The 19,484-nt window shown below is 41.8% G+C and overlaps 1 protein-coding gene across 2 annotated transcripts in view; it reads right to left on the reverse strand.

Annotated features, from left to right (window-relative positions):
• Nucleotides 1-19,484, reverse strand: part of TMEM131L (transmembrane 131 like) — a 148,552-nt gene that overhangs the window by 61,645 nt on the left and 67,423 nt on the right. For both annotated transcript variants that reach the window (XR_014142806.1, XM_081811756.1), the window contains exons 4-6: nucleotides 6,374-6,442; nucleotides 1,773-1,896; nucleotides 622-738 (exon numbers count right to left, since the gene is read on the reverse strand). Coding sequence is in view for 1 of the 2 variants with exons in the window: in XM_081811756.1 (XP_081667882.1) it covers nucleotides 622-738; nucleotides 1,773-1,896; nucleotides 6,374-6,442 (310 nt within the window). In the remaining variant the exon portion in view is untranslated. The remainder of the gene's footprint in view (nucleotides 1-621; nucleotides 739-1,772; nucleotides 1,897-6,373; nucleotides 6,443-19,484) is intronic.

A 19,484-nucleotide genomic window follows, 5' to 3' on the forward strand; every position in this document is an offset into this window, starting at 1 on the left:
GAGCACTGCGTGTTATATGCAAACAATGAATCATGGAACACTACATCAAAAACTAATGATGTAATGTATGGTGACTAACATAACATAATAAAATAAAATTAAAAAAAAAAAAAGATTCCTAACTACTTTGTGAACAACAACAAAAAGATTCTTCACACCCCATCCATGGTGCCTTGATATGAATAGCAAGCTCCCTGAGAACTGGCCATGTCCCCTGATCAGACATATTCCCGAGCCCAGGAGGGAAGGGGGCAGAAGCACTAGGGACTGCCTTTATAAGCTCCTCCCTCTGGACTGCTCATGAGATCAGGGCAGAGTTCTGAAAGCCCACTCTATTTTATAATAGAAATAGGATATGGTAGACTTCTTTGTTTTGTTCCAATGCCCTTCAAAGATCCATAGTGAGAGTTTCAGCTCTGTGCTCTGAGCCCGAGACAGCCAACTGTGTATGGCATGGGACGCAGAAGAAGGGGGAAAGCTGGTGACTTTATATCACTAACAATCTTATATTCTAATGACATAAAGCAGGTGGCAACATTTCCAAAAGTCTTTTATAAAATATCCAAACCCCTCTGTTAAATCAACAACCAAATCAAGGGACTAGAGGGAAAAGTTACTTACATGATAGGGAAGGACTCCATACGAGGAGGTATTAATAAATAAAGAACTTTCAATGCTTCCTTCTTCAGTAGGTAAGAAAATAATTCTGAAGGATGTTTTCCCCATTGCTGGAATTACCTGAAAGGAAGGTACCAAATTAGCCATTTGGAATGGACCTCTCTAAAAAAATGTCTTTCAGAGACCTCCTTTTTGATAATTTCCATTAACAGATGTCTAAATATTCTGTGCCCTTGATTCAGAAGTATCATGAATCCCTGAGAATCACCAAATGGATCAAAATCCAACAACCGAAGATAATGTGTCAAAGAACACAGACTTACAGCAAGGCCGCTGCCGAGTCCTTTCACTTCGGATTGGGAATCCTGCGCCCTCACATTCTTCCTCTTCCTTCCTCTTCTGCACCCATGTGTTCAACGGCCTTTATCAAACACAGTTCTAACTCTACTTAAGTAAAAGGAGCCACCGATGTACAAACCTGCCAATTCCTAATGAAAGTCAGGAGCTGCATTTATCTGGACAGACTATCATAAACACAATACTGGGCTCCCTGTTGCACCATCTCCTTGGTCCCATATTTAAAAGGAAAACAGTGTATCAGGTAGACCTAAGTAAGCTAAATAAACAAATAAAACCCACTAGTATTTGGGAATCTTCACTGAAGTTAAAGACCACTGAAATCTAAACTACCAGAAGACCGGGGTTTGGTAGTTCTCTGTCATGGTGCAAATTAGCTTTATAAGGGCCATTCACTACTTCCTATTCCTACATTTAGAAAAGAGTCCTATTCTAGTAGATTTGCCAGGCCAAGAGATCACAACTCTAAAAACTGTGTTAATTACTAAATGGTTCAGCATTTGTAGTCATTTTAAGACACATAATACTGTTTCTTTAACCATGAAAAAGTCCTATTAGATATACAACATTATACCTTGTTTAGACTCTAAACTTTCTTTTTCCAAGGAGATATCAAGAGCCACCAAAATTATGGACAACTGAAAAAAATAAATGCTAAAGCAAACATGCAGAAGGAAAGAGTGTGGGTAGCAGAAAAAGGAAGACAGGGAGCAGAAAGTAAAAACTTCAGGCCAAAGAAAGCAAGAAAACCTGGCCGCCTGCCATAGCATAGTTTCAAAGAGTACATCAACACTTACCCTGCAATGAACAGGAGGCACATGAAAATGTCTAGCAGCTGTAAACACTGAATTCACCACGACCTCACTATCCCTACTAGGGTTATAAGCATAGAGAATCTTTGCTGCAGGGTGACCCAGGAACCTAGGAGGGGAACAAGGAGAAAAAAACAATGGGTTGTGTGGTCGTAAATATAGCCATCCATCCACCCATCCCTCTACCCACTCACACATGTATATACTTTAAACCCAAAAAGCTGTTGATGTTCATTAAAGCTAAAGGCAACAATGATTAAATCCTGCTATTAATAAAACATTTAATTCACAAGTCAAAAACTTTTAAAAGAATCCTTTCTTTCATGAGACACTTATGCCAACCAATGGTAACACCTCACTGACTTTGGCGTTAGAAGAACGCAACGCCATTAAAATGCTTGCAAATAACAGAGTAGGAACTAGGTTCTCACCTAATGGGGCTCTAATTCAAATGACAATAGGTTTAGATAAGAAACCGTACTCATAGAAAAACCCAGTTTGTTTTAGAGTTTCTTCTCTGAGTAATAAGTTTAAAGAGGCTTTGGTGGGGGTGGGGAATGGATTTCTACTCACAAAGAGACTTTATCAAGTCTCATGAAAGGAAAACGTAATTGTTGCTAAAGACCATTCTTCTGAGAAGAACGCAAACTCAGCAACACTTTCTATCGCTTGTTCTTATCCATTTAAATCATGAGTCTTTTAGAAAATTCTGAGGAAAGCTTTGGCTCCTCCCTCCACAAACAGACACACACAGAAGTTTTAGACATAATTTCAAAACATTCATGCCACTAAAGGTAAGAATATCTGCTTTCCAGCGAACACCCTCACTGATGAGGACACTCATGTTGATTTTTTCCTTCCTCCTCGTTTCCACCCGCAAGGCTAGCAAAGGAATTGCAAAGGAGCGGAGCTATCTTTGGCCCACCTACCTGCCATGTTCCCTGGAATCATTTACCTCTGGTTCCTACCAGTTAAGTCACATTGTCATACACAGAGAGCCACAAGAATTTCACTGAAGCCATTTCTCCAGTTTTAATGCCCTCAGAGGCAGGGACCCAAGTATACAGCTCTCTTTAATATGGCCTAGAAATAAAACTATATTCTACATTGAAACTCATCTACATTATACTTGTATTTCTCTGATACTAAGAATTGTGTGTTTTAGAGAAAATGAAGTACACGCTGTCTTATGTACAATGGGATTTCCAAACTACTGTATCCTGCCATCAAATCCCTCACGTTCCTCTTCCAGCTTTTCCTCCGACTTTTTTTTTTTTTTAAGTAAGCTCCAAGCCCAGCGCCGAGGCCAGTGCGGGACTTGAACTCATGACCCTCAGATCAAGACCTGAGCTAATATCAAGAGTCAGATGCTTAACTGACTGAGCCACTCAGGTGCCCCACACCTCCTACTTTTAATCACAAGTCTTAACTGAAGATTTAATATAGCCAATGTGTATTTTAAAAAATAAGTCCTTTACATCCAAATACAAATAAAAGACACACTAATGTGGTCAAAACCTTGATTTTTAAAAATTTTTATTATTATTTTAATGTTCTTACCTAATACAACTAAATTTTTTTTATACTACCATAAAGGGTCAACTCAGAGAGCCCTGCCTTGGGAGTGCTGGGCTCACATTTGCCTTTTCCCTCCATTAAGTTAAATAAACAAAGACTTCCATCGTTTTAGGTTTTAGGTAAATAATATGACTCAATTAGCAAAGTTCTTACTACTTATCCTCAAAGTTTTATATCCCATTCATATCACTGGAATACAAGATGTTTAGTTTAAAAAAAATACAGACGTTGCCCAAACAAAAACACATTAGAAATCAGAATCCAAACAGCGATTCTACAGAGCCCAGTGACTGCATCCACCAGAAACCTCACCAGACCTAACATAGACCTAGTTAACACTGTGCTATTTTTATTCTATTTTTTAATTCTATTTTTAAAACTGTTATGAGGGTAAGAATTTCCTTCACTAGTGACAACTGGAAGATACTCTATTAATTTAATACTATAAAAGAATGATTAAAATCTCTTATGAATGATTAGCACTTTTAATCTCCGGACCAGCAGAATATTAACCCTTATAATCAACCCTAAGAAGTGGGCAGAAGGCAGGTGAATCTCACAATCCTGATTCTGCATCCCAGAGGGAAACCAAAGCTATGAAAAATGATGGGGTTGGGTTTGCCCAAGGTCAGCTTCAAAATAAATAGCAAAAGCTGAGCAAGGGCATTGAAGAAATCAGAAGAACTCTCTGGCTGAAGTTCGAATCTAATGCCTATAAATTAGACCATTTGTTAAAAAGTAAGGAAAAACTTGACTAATTTTAGAAGTGTTCCGGGATGCCTGGGTGGCTCAGTTGGTTAAGTGTCTGCCTTCAGCCCAGGTCATGATCCTGAGTCGCAGAATCAAGCCCCACATTGGGCTCCCTGCTCAGCGGGGAGCCTGTTTCTCCCTCTGCCCCTTACCCCACTCATGTTCTCTCTCTCTCAAATAAATAAATAAAATCTTAAAAAAAAAAAAAAAAAAAGTGTTCTAATTTAGATTACCATTTGTTCTTATCGAGATTTTTTAAAAACTTTAGCAAAATTAATTTATTCCCATAATCATATCCTAGAGCTCACTTATAAAAAAAAAAATAGCATGGAATGTGCTGGCTTAGAAATCAGAAGACTTGTTCTGTCACTTCTAGTGAAATGCCCTTGGGCAAAAAACATTACTGCTCAGCGACAAATTCATGAGCATCTGTAGTCCATGCTCAAGTACAGAGATATTTGAAAATGACACACAAGCAACTCTCTCTCTCTCAGATAATACCTGCCCCCACTACTCCACTATCCTTCTAGGATTGATAGAAGACTCAACTGACAAGAGACACAATTATACTTTGAGAACTATAAAGTACTACATAAACAAAACTGAACCATCCAAAGGTGAGTCAAGGCTAAAGTGTAAATAACCTTTGCAAATAAAACATTTTAAACATTTGCTTTTCAACCTGCTTCAAGTCATCAGGACCAGAAATGGATGCATATAGCTAATTAACATTTGTAGCCAAGACATCCATCCCTCCATGTGCACTGATCACAGGACTTTTATCTTACTGAAGAATAAATATATCATAGCCAGCATCCTATGAACTAGAGTTATTATCCTCATCTAACTGTACTTACTACATTCATTTTATTATATCTACCAATCTGTAATATATTTTTTCTTTTTTCTCTTCCATATTTTTAATTTAATTTTTGTTAATTAACATACAGCGCAATATTGTATAATATATATTTTTAAAAGTAGGTCCTGCATTAAAGTTCCCTTTTACGATAAAGACTTTTCACCTAAGTAAAGTGATCTTTCAGAATCTCAAACCAGTGAGGTTTTATCATAAATTCAGCTCTGAACGTTTCTTTACCTAACAGTAAAAATATACAAATTCAAACACAAAAAAACAGACACCTAGAATCTGGTAAAGTCAGCAAGCGCCCTTCCCACTTTCCTCTCTTCTTCCTTTCACAGAATCTCCTTTAAAAGCTCAACAAGGTACTTTTACATTTAAAATTCCTTCTTTACTGCAGCTCTAATCTTTTGCTGATCAGAAGGAAAGGAAAGAAGGCAATCCAGATGAGTCACGGAGGGCACCCCAGGAGCCCACCACTAACTCCCCCCCAGATGCTCTCCCAGCACCATGCCTATTTCATTCACCTAACTCATCCCGTAACTCAAAACAGCTCTTTGTGAAATTGATGTTCCAGGCTGCTTAAGTAAGCAGAGCTTTGACACCTGAAACACTTTCACTTCCATACTTGAAACTCTATGAACGTGAAACCGTATCTTCTCAGTGCCAAGATATGCTGCACCCAGGGCGTTTAACACCTGAAGTTTCGAACTTCAACCACTTTAAGTGTTAATGCCAACAAGAGTCCTTAAGTTCTCCCTTCGGCCCAGCATCGCCCTTCTCCTAATTTCTCCAAGTTCCCAGATTAGTCCCTCAACCAACACTCAAGTCATGTTCCCTTCATCTTCCTGGTTCTGAATGTGATGCACTGTTAAGTAATTACAGTTTATATGCTGTCTTCCCCACTTGACTTATTTCCAAAGTCTTAATGGCAACAACTAATGTTTGCACAGAGCATAACAAAGTATAACGAGAAGTAAAAACAAGCAAATGAATCTAATGAAAAGAGTTCAGAAACCATCAGTATTTAGTGTTTTTCACTATAAAATGACCTGATTTGTTATAGAAAAACAGGACTTAATATTGACTTCTTATTAAATTCCAATTACTATAAAACATTATAAGGAGTATTTATTAAAAACTGAAGAAATGGCTAAAACAATTTTACACTCTCCTTTTCACAAAAATACTCCTCTTAACAAGTCCCAAGGTCAATATCCCTTATATTACTAATATACTTAAAATGTACTTAACATTTTATATATAGATATATAAATGTTATATATAAATACATTTTAAATATATTAATATATTTTAAGCATATATATAAATGATATCCCGACGGCAAATAATGCAAATTAAACAAGTTATTAAAAATTATAAAGAAGATACTTACTGAATTCCAAAATCTAGAACTGACGGCTGAAAATGTAAGCCCTTTCCACTAAATAGTTTGTCTGAGAAGCTAAAAAAGAAAAGACAAGACAGATTAATTTTGTTGTAGTTTTGAAATTTGAATGCTGAGTTAAGAGTATATACTTAGGCCAATGGCTCTCAAGAGATATAATTTTACTCCCTTATAGATAAGTCTAAATTGGTTTTAAATGTAAAAATTGAATTATCAGAAGTCTAATATAATTCTACAGCTGCAAAAATTTAAAATACTTTTAGATGATTAGATGATGGTTAATACAACTTCGTATCAAATGTACAGATTCTGTAAGCATTCAACAAAAATGCGGAAGCATTTAAGTTTTAAAAGGCTTCATTTCTGGATGCATTTGAATAACATGACTATTTTCATAAACTCCAAATCAAGAAAAGACATACATGTAAGGTGGGTGGAGGTGAGGGGCTGGAGAGGGAAAGAGATTTGGCCTCTAAATTAGTAGACTATCTGTAACAGGGAAAGGATGGGGAGTGTAGCCAGGGTTGCCCCTCAAGGCCAAAACCATCACCAAATCTGTATTTTTAAGAATAATCATTACATAAAACCTCACATGGCAGTCATATTTTTCTGCAATTTTTAATCATTATGATGATTTTTCTTCAGAACCAAGACACAAATTAACATACCCAAAAACATGAATAGAAAACAAATAAAAGAAAAACATATGTTATATATAACATAATAATATAATGTACATGCACATATACATACATATACATAAATATACTTAAAGACCTAAAATGCAAAGCATGTGTATATATGTATGTGCGATATATATACCAAGAAACTATCAGTGGTCATATGACATTTTATTTTTTAAAAAATATTTATTTATTTGAGAGAGCATGCACAAATGGTGGGGTGGGGGGAGACAGAGAGAGAACCTCAAGCAGACTCCATGCTGAGCACAGAGTCCAACTCGGGGCTCAATCTCATGACCCAGAGATCATGACCTGAGCCAAAATCAAGAGTCAGACGCTTAACCAACTGAGCCACCCAGGCACCTGGGTCATATGACATTTTAAAAGCCATGTAATCCAAAGATATTTAACTGAAGAAGCCCCGAAATGCAACATGTGTAGCTATTTTCAAAGATTCCAGCAAACTTTCCAAAATACAGTGTTTCCCTCGTCTCCTCCCACCACCTAAGTGCTCCACCAAACATGGTCCCAAGACTGGTCCAGGAGTGGACATCTGAGTTTCAGAGCTGCTGGCCGATAGAAGCTTTGTGACCTTCAGCAAGCCCGTCTCCCATTTCCTTGAAGGTGCAAACAACACAGAGACCAAAGAACCCCTCCAAAATCCTCATCTGATAGGGAGAATCCTGGCTGCAATCTTTCCTTCCTCCCTTCACTTTACTGCCCCTATCTAAATCAAGGTGACAGCTCAGTCTCCATCTGCCCAACTTCTGCCACTTCTCCACTGGTGTTGAACTTGAGCCGAGAAGAGGTATGCTGTATACTGGTCTCCCTCCAACCCCAAAAGGCAAGGACCCACTCCATGACTTGTGTACCAAAAAGCCACTAACACACCTAGTTGCCTCCAGAAATGTTTTGGAGAACCCCAGGAGGTGACAGATGTAAAGAAGTGCCAACATCAGATGGAGGTGGCCAGGGCTCAGCATTCTAGAAGAAAAAGAAAACAGGCAACTTCGCATGCCAAAAACTTAGAAAAGTCAGGCCACTGTATAAGTAATAAGTAAAATAATTATAGTCTCTTCCTGTCTCGTGCACCGAAAGTGGATTTATCATCAGATTTCACACCCAACTTCTGAACGAAGACAAGGTTTTAAGGATTTAAGCAATTCACTCAAGCTCCCACAGCTACTCTTAGAGCCAGAATGCCAATGCAGATCTGTCGAGGTCAGTAACATGAAGCTAGTATGGAGTTCGGGCCTATCCAAGTTCACAGGACCTACCCAAGGAACCAAGGCAGTCTAGTGGCTGGGTGAGGGTTTGGGCTTCAGAGTGTAGACAAACTTAGATTCCAGGCCTAAGGTCACCACTCTCTAGTCCTGAGCAGGTCAATCACTTAACTTCTCAAAAGTTCCAGCCTTATTATTTTAAAATGAAGATGACAATAGTATCTACCATATAGTTATCCTGAGGTTAAAATCAGATAATAATGCCTTTGCTTCATGCCCGGCACACAGTTAAAAGTGCAATAAATATTAGATCATGTTACTAAGAGGAAGACTGTCACCTAACAAGAAAAGTAATGAGAACAGATGGAGAAGCCAATTGGGCTTGAGTCAGAGCTGACCTGGGGATTTAAAAGTCCCAAACGGGTAGCAGTAATTATCTCTGAATAGAACAAATGAAATATAAACCTGGGCCATCTCATATCACAACAGAGATTTTTAAATCCCACAATCAGGAAGTTTTATAAACCCAACAAAAATCAGATATGTAAGGTCCAACTTAAAGCAATAGACTAGACACAGCCAGAATTTCTCTAACTTCAGAGAAAACCCTATTTTAATCTCATAATGGAGAAGTAAAATCATGTCAGTATTTCTTCCTAAAAGTCATAGAACAGATTCATTTTTCTCTTTGGTCAGTTTCAACTCACTTGACTTCACAATTTGGAAAGGAGATCAAGTTACAAGGAGATTTAACATCACTGCCTAAGTTAAAAAGTTAGTTTTCAAAGATAAAACCATTTTAGACGTAGGTACTGCCCTGGACAATACTCACACATGCGCACATGCCCTCAAGTATTTGTTAAAGACGGAAGGGGGAAAAACACAGCAAACTGCCAAAATTTAGCCAACTGTGGACATCAACAACAATCCTCAAATATCAGTGGTAGCTAAGAAATTATACTGTTTAAAGATGCCAAAGTTTTCATTTCCAAATCGATGACATCAAAGTAACTTAACCTTTACGAGCTACAGCAGTAAAAGACAAAATTCCCTCCCTTTTCTCCTTTACTCAAAAGTCAGCATTAACCTTTTCACACACATGTGTGCCCTTAGTAATGTGAATGCTTCTTTTATGTCACAGTTCACCTGGCCTCTTTCACTCTTAGGAGTCCCCTCATCCGGCGTAAAATAAACTCAGGCATCTTGTAAAAACAAATGATAAATTCGTGCCACATATTTCTAATGTTCACCCCTCCCCCACCAGCAAGAGAATTCTAAGGAAAAGCCCTTTATGAGAAGAGAAAAATAAAAGGGCCATTTTGCTTCTCTAACAGGAACACAGGGAGGGGAAATACAGGTGACAGTAATCTGAGGTGAGGGGGCTCTTGTTTATATGGACCCTGCCCCATACACTCTCTTAGCCCTTCTGAAGACACCTGCCTTCTGCAGAGCTGACTCTTCCCTCAGTGGCAGCACACGTGGAGGAGGAATTCTACATGTGCTGTCTGGAAAGAATATCATTGCCTAAGATTATCTGACTTTTCCTCTTTTATCTCCTCTTTTTTCAGAAACTTCAGCTAACTTTTTTTCTCTCTATATAAAACAAAGAAACAGTTCAAAAAAGTGGGTAGAATAAGAGAAAAGAAATTTCTGTGGAAATGAGAAGACCTTGGTTCAGGTCCCAGGTCCGATATGAGTTTCCTCTTTGGCAAACTTAAGAAGCATGGCTCTGACATCCTTAGAGGAGTGTTCAGATGCCCAGACTCTGTATTCCTAGGAAAATTAAATCTATCTGCTGGTATCAGACACACCCATTAAAACATTTCAGTCCAGTGACTTCGATATGGAAATGAGTTAACTATAACCAACTGCTCAGGCCACTCAGAAATGTTATCTGACCAAACGAACACATCACTGCAAACGCAGTGCTCCACCCCTCTGGAATGAGCAACAGGGCCCAGGAATTGCAGACCCAGCCTTGTGGCAAATACTCAGTAAGGACTGGCTGCCCCAGGGCAGGGGGCTAGCTCTAGAAAGATTCTCCCCTCAAGGTTAAGATCCAGGGAGCCAGACAAGGCTTGTAGGCCAACAAGCAAAACTCAAAGATCAAGAAGTTCAAAGAGAGGAACAGAACTCTCTGAAAAAGTCAGGAAAGGCTTGGGGTTGGGGGTGTGAGGAGGCAGGGGCCTCAAGGAACAGTGACCTCGAATGGAAACTGAAGGAAGGCCACTTGAACAAAACTAACAGCCGGAGGGAAGACACAAAGGCTAAGAAAAGCACAGGCCACATCTGGAGAACACCATCCGAGCAAGGAAAACACACTAGACAGTTGGCCTGGCAGCTCTGAGTGGTGGAGTACAGATCATGAACCGTGAGCGCAGGAGGGAGCAGACAGGGAGGGAGCCAACGATGAGGTCTTGCTGGACAACGAGAACACTGGGATGGGACACGAGCCCGACACACGCCACAACGTGCCCTGAAACGGGTCTCATGCACTGTGGGTCTGTGCTGGGCCTTTACTCCTAAAGGAACCAGAAGGTTTAACCAGTTTCTGGAGAAGACTTGTAGTGTTTCAGAACACAGCCTTCAGAGGCTGTTGTTGTCCTTTCTGAACAGGTGAAAAATAACTTTACCCTCTGGCAGGGATTTGAGAAACAGTGACCACCTCCAGGGAGGATGGAACTGTCTGGTTTTTCATATTCCTAAATGGACTGGTTTCCATCGGCCTCTCAAAGCCCCAACATCTACAGCTCCCTGCCTTTCCATGCAAACTCTTTCAATCCCTCGAGAGAGGGCCATGACCAGGCTTTAGCCACTGGATGAGTACAAGGACAAGAGAACTGGCTTCACACATATTTTGCAAACCCTCTCTGCCTCAGAAAGGTAACAAAGGAGACTGTAGCAAAAGAACACTATTGTCTAGACTCTGAAGCATTCAAGGAAAGACATGTTATGCTACTGAGCTACTTACTGGGCTGTTCTCCTTAGTCAGGAGAATGGGAGCACCCATCAGAGCCCAGGGCTGAGAACGCTGGAGAAGACCTACAGATTCCACAAAGGTAGGGACTCATGCGCTGTTAATTCCCTTGGACCTTGAGCCAACAGCAGGTACTCCCAGGACTCAGCCGCTAGTCCCAGGCGCCCGGGGGGATTTCAGTACTCTTGCGCTACACAGAACTGGGATGGATCCCTGCACAGATAGAAGCAGCTCCTGCCTAGGGCAGCCCTTACTGAAGCCTGCCCACATGAGACCGGCCACTCTAGGGCGAGGCCTCCACAGGCTCCCACCTACCGTTAGCACAGACACTGCCCTCCCTAATCACTCCTATGATCCAAAGGTACCCAGCTTTAGGGACCTCGGCGAAAAGGCCCAAACTGTGTGATTTATGAAATAAGTTCTAGAACTACGTGAGTTATGAAATTCCACATTGTAATCTTAGTTCTACAAGTTGCTTTCAGTTCTTACTCTTAACTTAAAAAAAAAAATACTTCTCCCAGAAGTTTACGGAGGAAAAATACGATAGACACAAAACACATCTACCACGGTTAGAATCGCCATTCTTCCTGGCAAAGTAACTACTGGCAAAGAACCACTGAACAATGAAGGCAGAAACCAGTGTTTTTCCCCACTGAATCCCCAAAGAGGGGGGGAAATCATTTGGTTGGACATGATTTTCCTAGCTTCTTCTATTACATGAAGCCTCAGGCTTCAAGGTCAAAGCAAAGAGGAAAAGGCCTGGAGCAGTAATACCAGCAGGGGTCTGTCAAGAGGTGCTCTCACTGATAATGGGATATCTGCCTGTTGATGGCCACGCCTTCCCAAGGCCAGAACAAAAGCCCCGCACTCCAATCTGTCCCTCAAGTTGTGAAGATGTTCTCCCAGTTCATACCACCCATGGAGGAGGCGTTCCTTCTCTCAAAGACTAATGCCCCAAAGCCCCTTTCTGGGTGGAACCTGGGCTGATTCCAGGCCCTTACCCATCCTGCCCTCTCCGGGATTCTCTGCATCCCCTCCTGTCTTTCTCCTCCACTTAGGCACAGGAGAGACTCATGCTGTTCTCACCTGAGAAGACCCTTTGACCTTCAACCCTTCAACTGTGGGTGAAAGTAACAGTGACAGCGAGAACACTTATTAAACACTGACAGTGGACCAGATGCTGTGCCCGGCACTATCCCAAGTAATCCTAAGCACCCTCTGTGGACACCATTATTATCCCATCTCCATACCCAAAGAAACCCATGTTTTGAGGGTTTAAACAACCAGCCAAAGCCCACTCCGCTGCCCGGTGGCCGGCGGACCGGGACGGAGCCCCTACGCTACACCACCTCCCATCCATGTCTCTGGTGTCCTGCCCCCTCACTCTACCAAAAATGCTTTGCTGAGGTCATCAGTGAGGACACGCCAGGAAGGCAAGTGCTGAGGTTACTCGATCTGCCCACTGGCTCTTCTCCTGAAGTGCCCCTCCTTGGTTTCTAGGAAATCTTGCCCAGTCTCCCTCTTCCCTCTGTGCTGCTCCTTCTCAGCTCCCTGTCAAGCTCCTCTCGCCCACAGGACTGTCCCCTCAGCGCTCCCTAAAGTCTCACTCTGGCCAATCCTACCTACCCCCTAGTTGCAGCTATCACCAACTGGGTGCATCTTCCGATATGGACAGCTGTCATTTCTTTGTCCAGCATCCAAGTTTCCTTACCTTCACCACACACTTCCCACTGTCACCCCTCCTGGATTCTGAAAGGGCCAGTTACTCATTTTTCTAGCCCCGCGTGTAATCAGGACGCTGGCATATGACCCAGACATGGCCAGATTCACCTGCCTGAAGCAGGGCATCGGGAGCTGGTGCCACGAGGAAGGCAAGAAAGCGGAGAATCGTTCTGGGGATGGGCACGGCAGCCAGCCAGAGGGGCAGGCGTCAAGGACCACAGTGTCCTCAGCATCTGCTTCCACGGCACAATCCTGGCTGTGGTTCTATCTGCTAAGTCCCCTCTTCCTTGCTTTGTTTTCTGAGCCCGGTTCTTAAGTCTTCCTAGAGATTCTGAGAGCTGCCCAACATCTTTTCAATAAATTCCTTTTCTGCTTGAATCAGCCAGAGCTGGTTTCTGTGGTTTGACTGATTCATTTCCCAAGACTGTGTATCTGGGGACTCGACCCCTCTGCTGAGCTCCTGACTTGGGTTTCCAAGTGCACCAGACGCCACCCCACAGCTGGCCTACGGGCACATCGAAATGGAATCCATGGCGGAGTTCAACATCTCGCTCAGACTCCCCTTCGGATCACAGCACGGCACACCAGTCCCCCCGCACCCCCAATCCACGGTTTTGCTTGCTGTGGTTTCAGTTACCTGCCATCAACCACAGTCCAGAAGCAGATAATCCTTCTTCAGATATATAGCCAGAAGGTCAATACTAGCCTAATGCTAGGTCAAAAAGCCTACATCGTTCACCTCACTTTATCTCATTAGGTAGGCATTTTACATCTCACATCATCACAAGAAGGGTGAGGGCAGTACAATCAGGTATTTTGAAAGAGATCACCTGCATATAACTTTTATGTATATTGTCATAATTGTTCTATTTTGTTATTGTTGTTGTTAATCTGCCATTGTGCCTAATTTATAAATTAAACTTTATCACAGGTATGTATGATTAGGAAGAAAAACAGCACAGCTGATCATTGAACAACACAGGTTTGAACTGCACGGGTCCACTTGTACACAAATTTTTTTCCATAAATACAATACTGTAAATGAATTTTTTCTTGCTTATGATTTTCTTAACATTTTTTTCCCTCTAGCTTACTTTATGTTAAGAATACAGTATACATGGGGGCGCTTGGGTGGCTCAGTCGGTTAAGCGTCTGCCTTTGGCTCAGGTCATGATCCCAGGGTCCTGGGATTGAGACCCGCATCGGGCTCCCTGCTCAGCGGAGAGCCTGCTTCTCTCTTTCCCTCTGCCTGCCCCTCTGCCTGCCCCTCCGCCTGCCCCTCCGCCTACTCGTGCTGTCAAATAAATAAATAAATAATATCTGTAAAAAAAAACGAATACAGTATATATGGACTCTGAAAAACAAACTGAGGGTTCTAGGGGGGAGGGGGGTGGGAGGATGGGTTAGCCTGGTGATGGGTATTAAAGAGGGCACGTTCTGCATGGAGCACTGGGTGTTATACACAAACAATGAATCATGGAACACTACATCAAAAACTAGTGATGTAATGTATGGTGATTAACATAACATAATAAAACAACAACAACAACAAAAAGAATACAGTATATAACACACAGAACCTACAAAATGTGTGAACAGTCTGTTTACGTTATCTATAAGACTTCTGGTCAACAGTAGGCTATTTGTAGTGAAGTTTTGGGGGAGTCAAAAGTTGTATGTGGATTTTCAACTGCGTCGGGAGTAAGTGCTCCCAGCCCATGTTGTTCAAGGGTCAACTGTATAGACAGGGCTCAGTACTATCTGCAGTTAGTTTCAGGCATCCACTGGGGCTCTTGGAATTTATCCTCAGAGGATACAGGACCATGGTATGCCCATATTGCCCAGGGAGACTTATTGAGATTTTGACTCCTATACTCTTAACTCCCCATGCGATGGATGCTGAAGGCCCTGCTGGGCCCTGACACATTCACACCACTCAAGTCTGTCCCCTCCTTCTAGTGGCACTAACAGGACCTTATATTCAAAAGGCATTTGCAATATTGTGGTTTGTCAGTATTGATTTCTCATATATATTTTGTCTTTGTCCACAGTTCATGGCTCATAGCTCCCAAAACTCTTGGGATTTCCCAAGTGTTAAGGGTGATAAAGGAGTCTTCTGTTATGTTAATGAATGCTGGACCCCAACCAAGAATGGGGGGGCTGGTTGCCAGGGGAACCAACCTTGTGATTAGAGACTTGAAACTTTCAGTCACTGCCCCCAACCTCCTCTGGGAGGGGAGAAGGGTGGGGCTGGAGGTTGATTCAGCCAATGACCAATGACTTAGTCTATCTTTATTTGTAAGAAAGCCTCCACAAATACTCAAAGAGACTGATTCCTAGGACTTCCAGGTTGGTGAACTGGTAGGGAGGCAGAAAGAATGGAGGGTCTGGAGAGAGCATGGAAGCTCAGCGCCCTTTCCCCCAGACCCCACCCTATGCATCTCTTCATTTGGCTGTTGATACCTATCCTTTAATAAACTGGCGAGCCTAAGTGTTTCCCTGATTTCTGACAGCGCTCTAGCAAATTAATCGAACCTAAGGAGAAGGTCATCGGAACCACCAATCTGTACCTGTCAGTCAGAAACACAGGTAACAACCTGGGGTTTGTGACCAGCATCTGAAGTGAGGGGCCAGTGGAGAGGGCTGTCTTGTAGGTTTGACCCCTTAACCTGTGAGATCTCTGAGCAGGTTGTGTCAGAATTGAGTGGAACTCTTGGACATCCTGCTGGTGTCCTAGAATTGCTCGGTGTTGCATGTGGGGGAACTCCCACACACATTGGAATTGGGTCCGGGAACCCTCAAAGAGCATTATGTTTTCATTTCAAAGAATTTTAAAATATATTATTACATTTACACCACAGTCCACATGCCATACAGAACTCCTTTAGCTAAGTGATTAGATTTGCAAAAACTTAAAAAAGAAAAGGCAAAAGAAATACATAAATAAATGAAAGAAAAGAAAAGACCAGTAATTAAGCCCATGTTTCCTAACTCCTGTTCCAACTTACGCCTTGGTGCAAAGTATGGCTTCTCATCTATGGTTTAAAGATGTCACATCTTTTCCTAGATTCTACTATATGTTAAAATAATTAAATGTGATTTTTAAATCTGCAAAATACAAAACGCATTTTGCATTACCTTTCAGCTCGAGGACAACAAGTTAGGATGAAAAAGTAATTCAGTCTCCAAGTAGCAACAGAGTTGCCCAGAGGCTACACATCAGAAGTGGAAGCCCAGCCAGAAAGTCACAGGAACACTAAGGGAACGGGGAGACTCAGGATGAAGGACTTTCCTTCTCAATCACAGATAGACAATCCAAAGTTTCTGCAATACTGTGTCTATTTCCAGAAAACCAACTTTGAGCTCTCAAAGCGTCCATATAGCTTTAGATATTAGTTCTCTGAACATGAACCAGCTATTTTTTAAGCTTATCTATAACCCTTTCAGCAACTGGGTAGCTATACTTATTCACTAATATTATAAAAGTAGCAATGCCATTAATTTCTTCCTTTTCCCTGAATTAAGATACTACAACAGCCAAAGCCTCCAGAGATGAATCAAAAGCTTACTGTCTTGCATATAATACAAGGTGGGGCACAGTCCATGAGAGGGAAAAAATGGTGTGGAGCAGGTTAGGAAAATTGTTCTGGAAGAGGCAGCATAGAGTAGGGCTTGGAAGCCCGGTATGTTCTGTCTTCAGGTGAAATGGAGGAGGAATTCCAGACAAGGGGAGAAACAGAAATGAAGGCACACAGACCACAGAAAGGCCAAGAAGGTAAAAACTGACACATATACAAGGTAATTTCTTAGTTTTTTGGTAGGATGAAAGAATAATCCTATATCACTTCACATCTCAGAACAACACTTTAATTCAAACACAATGAATTGATTTTTTTTTTAAATTTTTTAAGTTTTACTTATTTAAGTCATCTCTACACCCAACATGGGTCTTGAACTCACGACTCTGAGATCAAGAGTCAGATGCTCTACCAACTGAGCCAGCCAGGTGCCCCAATTTTTTTTTAAATCCCAATGTGAGCAATATATCAAAATCATCTTCAGGCAATTACAAAGACTATTAGCAATCCAGTTGGAAAACTCTAATGAGAAATGTCTACACTTTTTAACTGTTATTGGAGCGGCCAGCCTTGCAGCCTTCTGGGCCAGAGCAAGTGCGGGACTTGCAGTGTCAGCTTACTGGGAAGAGCACGGCCATTGTTAGTCTCGTACAATACTAACTTGTGTGTCCAGGCATTCCTGCTTCTCAGAATACCTGGACAACACGTCACTCTTCAACAAGGTCAAGTCTTCTTTAAAAACAAAAAACAAACCTACCCTCTGAATATTTTTTTTTAAATGTAGAAGCAGCTCTTTTAACTGGCCTGTCAAGCTGTCCACTAAACACACTGGCATATACCACACACTTGCCCACAGAGCATCACTTACTACTGCCAAGCTCACTTCTTGTATGATAGAATCCCACTGTCAGAATGGCTTAAAAGCTGATTTTTTCTCATGTGAAACCCAAGTAATACTTACACGGGAGAAACGAGACTAGAATGTTCCCAGAAAGACAAGTATTCCTTAATACAAATCAGAAGGGTTGGGTTACTTTTTTCCCTAGGGGTTGCAGCGGGTGAGGGGGAAGGCTTAAAAATGTGTTATGTCAAAAACAGTCTTCCCTTGAGAAATAATGGTAAAGGTTTCATGGTTTCTTTCCCAGGGCTCGGTGTGACAGGAATTGTTCTTCAGCCGTTAATATTCCTTCTCTCCCTCTTTCATATAATTTTTTGGTGGGCACCTTTCCTGGGCTCCCTTGCAGCTGGGTATAGCTACGGGACCAAGTTCCAACAAATGGGAGGTAAGCTGGAGTGTTATGCAGCAGCTTCCAGGAACCCTCTGGCCCTCTCCTTCATTCCTTCCTCCTCCCTGCTGCCATGGACACAAGTGTCTCCACCCTGCATCCTGAGCACCAGGCCCAGTACCCTAGGGAAGGCAGTGTGGTGATCCGGGAGGGAGAAGGGGGTGGGGGAGGGGGGTGGTCCCTGAAGACCTCCTGGAGCCTGAAGCTGGGAAGTCCAGACTCACACGGGAGAGAGAAAACTATCTTATTTTTTTGCTTTATTTTTAAGAATTTATGTAAAATCAATTAATATATTATGTATTATTAGTTTCAGAGGTAGAGTTTGTGATTCATCAGCTGCATACAACACCCAGTGTTCATTACATCAAGTGCCTTCCTTAATGCCCATTGCCCAGTTACCACATCCCAAACCCACCTCCCCTCCAGCAACTCTGTTTATTTCCTGGAGTTAAGAGTCTCTATGGTTTGCCTCCCTCTCTGTTTTTATCTTATTTTATTTTTCCCTCCCTTCCCCTATGTTCATTTGTTTGGTTTCTTAAAATCCTACATATGAATGAAATAATATGGTATTTGTCTTTCTCTGACTTATTTCGCTCAGCATAATACACTCTAGTTCTATCCATGTCATTGCAGATGGCAAGATTTCATTCCTTTTGATGGTTGAGTAATATTCCATTGAGTAATAGTCCATTGTGGTGTGTGTGTGTGTGTATCTCACATCTTTATCCATTCACCTGTAGATGGACATCTGGGCTCTTTCCATAGTTTGGCTATTGTGGACATTGCTGCTATGAACATCGGGGCGCTGCACGTACCCCTTTGGATCACTGCATTTGTATCTCTGGGGTAAGTATCCAGTAGTGCAGTTGCTGGGTCATAGGGCAGCTCTATTTTCAACTTTTTGAGGAACCTCCATACTGTTTTCCAGAGTGGCTGCACCAGCTTGCATTCCCACCAACAGTGTAGGAGGGTTCCCCTTTCTCTGCATCCTCGCCAACATCTGTCATTTCCTGACTTGTTAATTTTAGCCATTCTGACTGGTGTGAGGTGGTATCTCACCGTAGTTTTGATTTGTATTTCCCTGATGCTGAGTGATGAGCATTTTTTTGTGTGCCTGTTGGCCATTTGTATGTGTTCTTTGGAGAAGTGTCTGTTTACGTTTTCTGCTGACATTTTCTGACTGGATTACTTGTTTTTTGGGTATTGAGTTTGATAAGTTCTTCATAGATTTTTGGATCTATCTTGTTTTAAACCACTGATATCTTGTAACTCTGTTACCTAAAAACTTAATTCTAACTGAAACAGCTTCTCACCCTTCTCTAACACCAGAAAATGCAGGGGCCACTGCTGAAGAAATAATGCTAAGTAACTTCCTCATCCTTCCAGCCTCTACTGGCCCTGGGGGGATGGGCTCCCAGTGCGTCCCCCTTTCATGTGGTCCAGAACCACAGCTTCCCAATAAATCAGAAAGCTACATGGTTAAGCAATAAAAGTAACCCAAACCTTATGGCAAAACAAAGACAATTCTAAGTAAAGAAAGGATAGCTCCCGGCTGCCTTTCACTGGGAAAAGCCACCAACTGTGGTAGTAGCCTATGGTGGCTTTGTTCACAAGCTGGTGTAAACTGAGA

Source organism: Leptonychotes weddellii, chromosome 2 (assembly GCF_054177405.1).
Source record: "Leptonychotes weddellii isolate Sample4059 chromosome 2, ASM5417740v2, whole genome shotgun sequence".
Lineage (NCBI taxonomy): Eukaryota > Metazoa > Chordata > Mammalia > Carnivora > Phocidae > Leptonychotes > Leptonychotes weddellii.